General features: G+C 39.4%; 1 protein-coding gene across 1 annotated transcript; it reads right to left on the reverse strand.

Moving 5' to 3' along the window:
• Positions 1 to 205: 205 nt before the first annotated feature.
• Positions 206 to 1,149, reverse strand: C922_05840 (hypothetical protein; the record flags this gene model as incomplete). Its single annotated transcript, XM_008821411.1, has 3 exons — positions 206 to 341; positions 572 to 729; positions 1,042 to 1,149. The coding sequence occupies 3 exons, from the start codon at positions 1,147 to 1,149 to the stop codon at positions 206 to 208; spliced, it is 402 nt and encodes a 133-aa protein (XP_008819633.1).
• Between the last annotated feature and the right edge of the window lie 2,333 nt (positions 1,150 to 3,482).

The following is a 3,482-nucleotide window of genomic DNA, read 5'->3' on the forward strand; positions in this document are numbered from 1 at the left end:
TGTTGATTATGACCAGGCCCACGAATCTGCCTTGCCTAATATAATTTCACCTATTAGGCCTCCTGTTGATATACCAACGTTGACTAATCCGTTAGTCCGCCATCTGCTTTCCAAAACTTCTTTGTACCCTCCTTTTGTGGAGGTCGTCTGCCGATCACGTGGCTTGGTAGTTGTTCTGTCATTATGTGTTGTTCTTAACCTGCTTTCATCCTATGCACTGGTTTCCGTTAGTCTGGAGTTTTAAGTTATTGTCGAATTTATTCAATTTGGCCGAGTCAGTTTTCCATTTCACGCTCAGATTATCGGCTTCTCTATATTTGGCTGTAGTGGTATTTCCTTGTCTGCGGTAAGGCGCTTTGTCTTAGGGCGATAAACGATTTGGTGGTTCTAGGTCACTTGTGATTTGATGCTGTACCTTCTGGGTTGGGTCAGGGGGGTTTGTGTTGTCGAGGTCTTGAGTAGTTATTAGGATCTGGTGTTCCGCGTGAGGGGTCCCTTTTAATTATGTGTTCGGTGTCCTATTCGTCGGCTGAGGTGTAATTAGTTAGGAGAAGATTTTGCCTTGTTATACCTTGGGGGTCTTTGTTCTGGGGTCTTTCGTGATTGGCGTTCCGTGGGGACGAGGGTTGTGGGGAGGAGCTGATGATTAGTTTTTCTTTGGATCCTTAATTTGAGCCTTTTTATAGTTCGGGGGTTGCTTCTTATGGGAGACTTTCCTTGTTCGTCCTCCTGTTGTTGTGGCTTGGGGGGGGGAGTTTCATGAGATGAGCCCTATTTTAGATTTCTTGATCTTGTACGTGACTTTTTCTTGTAGGAATCTACCTGGTCGGTTATTTCGGCTCCTTTATTCTGGTGAATATATGCTTGGAGAGTCCTGCTTGAAGTTGATTTGGGTCCAAATTTTCTACCTCTCTTTCTGTTGTGCTTTTTTCTTCCCCTTATCATAGGGGTATTGGAGTTTTGACCTTCTTTATTGCTCGGGTTGATATTTGAGTTGGGCTTCTAGATGTTTAGTCGGTTCTGCAGCTTCCTGTATCTAACCTTACTTAGTGGCTGTTTCTCTGCTCTCACTCCTGGTGTTTCTTCGGCTTGGGGTTCTTCAGGACTAGATTTTCTTGCCTTGTTGTCCTTCACCTGTGCCCTGGCCATCTGGACGATTTTAGTTGTGTAGATAGTGCTTCTACATTCTTATTGATACTTCGTTCGGGATGAGGATTGGGCGATATTCTATTCATTCTAGCTCTGCTTTTAGGACGAGGGCCGTTTCTCCCTGTCCCTCTTGTGTGGGGAACTAATCTTTGGTGCTCAACTCTCGGGAGGGGGTTTTTCGTCTTTTTTCTAACTTATAAGAGGTCAGCTTTGGGTATTGTGGGGAATTAACTGAATTTCTAGTGGGGCTTCGGGAGGGTTTGGAGATATGGGATGGTCCAGGATCCTTTTTAGGGAAGTGGTGTTCGTTAATCTTGGTCACTGTTGGCGGATGTTCATATATACTGTTTAGAACCTGATTTGTCTTGATGTTTTTACCTATCACCCGTTCCCCTTGGCTAGCATCTTTGATTTTTAGTTGTCTCGTTCTTTTTTCAGGTCCTTCCTTCACTATCCCGCCTGGGTAGGAGCCCCGAGAGGTTGTTGATATTCCCTTGAGGGAGTTTCGGCTTCGGTATTCACCACTATTTTAACGTGTTGCTTGTAGAATCTTGGGGGTCACTCCCTATCTGTTCCTGATGTTAATGTTTTCATCACTTCTTTGTAGGTCCTATATATTAAACAATTTGGTCATTTTCTCACTTGCTCTATAGGACATACTAAGCTTTTGTCAAGAGGCGGGGGTTAATAACATATTGCGCAGGGGATCGGCGTTTCTCGCCGAAGCCTTTCTTAATTGTGGTGTTAAGGAAGTTGCTATTCGTACCTGATTATCAGATTCACTTGAGGAAGTTGTATATATGACCTGTCATAGGCGGGCTCTTATTACGAGGAAATAAAAAGAGTTAAGGACTAAAGATTTGGCTTAGACTATTTCTTATAATTTATAAGGCCTGGTGTATGAACTGATTCCGTTTAGATCTTCTGTAGACTTCACCATCATTCCACAATTACTCCTTCAGTAACTTAATTACATGATCTTCTTGTGGGGGGAACTTTTGTCTTGATTTAGCGACTAACTGAAATCTAATCCTGATCAGGATAGAACACTAAGCAGCTTTTTTGTATTATTTATTAACTTTAGAACTCTACTAATTATTAATGTACATTCAGATCATATAATACTTAGGGGCTGTTAGACACATTATTCTTTTGGGCTGTTGATTATAGTACTTTCACTTTGTCTTAGCTTAAGTTGCTTAATGTTTTTATGATAGATCGGGGTTTCCATAATATGAGTTATATACCCTCATATCCTTTGATAAATAAGTAATTAGACCTTCTATAATGATTTCCTTATTTAATACATTGGGAATCATAGGAAATATATCACGAGAGTCTTATTTCTTCGACTAGAAAATGACGTATAATTTTAGATCTTTGTTCCTCTGATTTTCGTTGCTTAAATATGAGCCGGACGAGAGAAAGGAATAAACAATGAATGTGAATAAATTCAATCTCTCACTATGCTGATAAAATCTTCCTGGATTTTTGTTATATTACTCTTTTTCTGTTAATCAATCCTAAAGAATAAGGATGGTTGTAGTTAATATACTCTCGTGTTGAATTCTTAAAGTTAAAATGACAGAACAAGATGTGAAGCTGAGATGAAATATGAAATGAACCCTTCCTTAATACGTGTAAAAAATAAATAAAAAAATCCTATACCTTCGTAAGATGTGCAGACTTATCTTTCAGATTAATCCATAGATATGTTATTCCTTAAGGAGATGATATATTTCTTAGGACTATTACTTTACTGATAGAGAAGAAGATTCTTATCACATTAATTACACTTTGGAGGGATTCATCGTGTGAGACATTTACAAAATCATAAGGATCTGTAGCGAGGAAGGTTGGTGTGTATAGTAATTCTGATAAAGTGAGGTGGGGAAAATTTTCCACATCATCAAGTTCACAACTAAATCAGTCTGCCGGTGTAGGCTATTAGATATATAGAGTATAGCAGTTCGTACTATTCCAACCTAGCTCTCGCTATGCTATGGGTGGGAGTTTCAAATATTTTTTACATGACTGTTCGGGAATAAGACTTGATACAAGTTATAAATGGTACCACAGAATGTCTTCAGTACTGTTGTTAATAGAGCGCGCGAATATTAAAGTCTTGTCAACTCACCTAGGATCCTTAACTTTCGAAGTTTTCGCGGATATGCCTAATTCCATATTCTTTTGCTTCAGAATAATTCTACTTTGCCGGAATGCAACAATACATTCGGGTTCATTCGCAGCTTGGTGGCTCTCAACATATACTGTAGTGTACGCTTAGTTGGATTGATGAAAACTCTCAATTTAAAGTATGATAGTTTGGATTT

Source organism: Plasmodium inui, assembly GCF_000524495.1.
Source record: "Plasmodium inui San Antonio 1 unplaced genomic scaffold supercont1.226, whole genome shotgun sequence".
Taxonomy (NCBI): Eukaryota; Apicomplexa; class Aconoidasida; order Haemosporida; family Plasmodiidae; genus Plasmodium; species Plasmodium inui.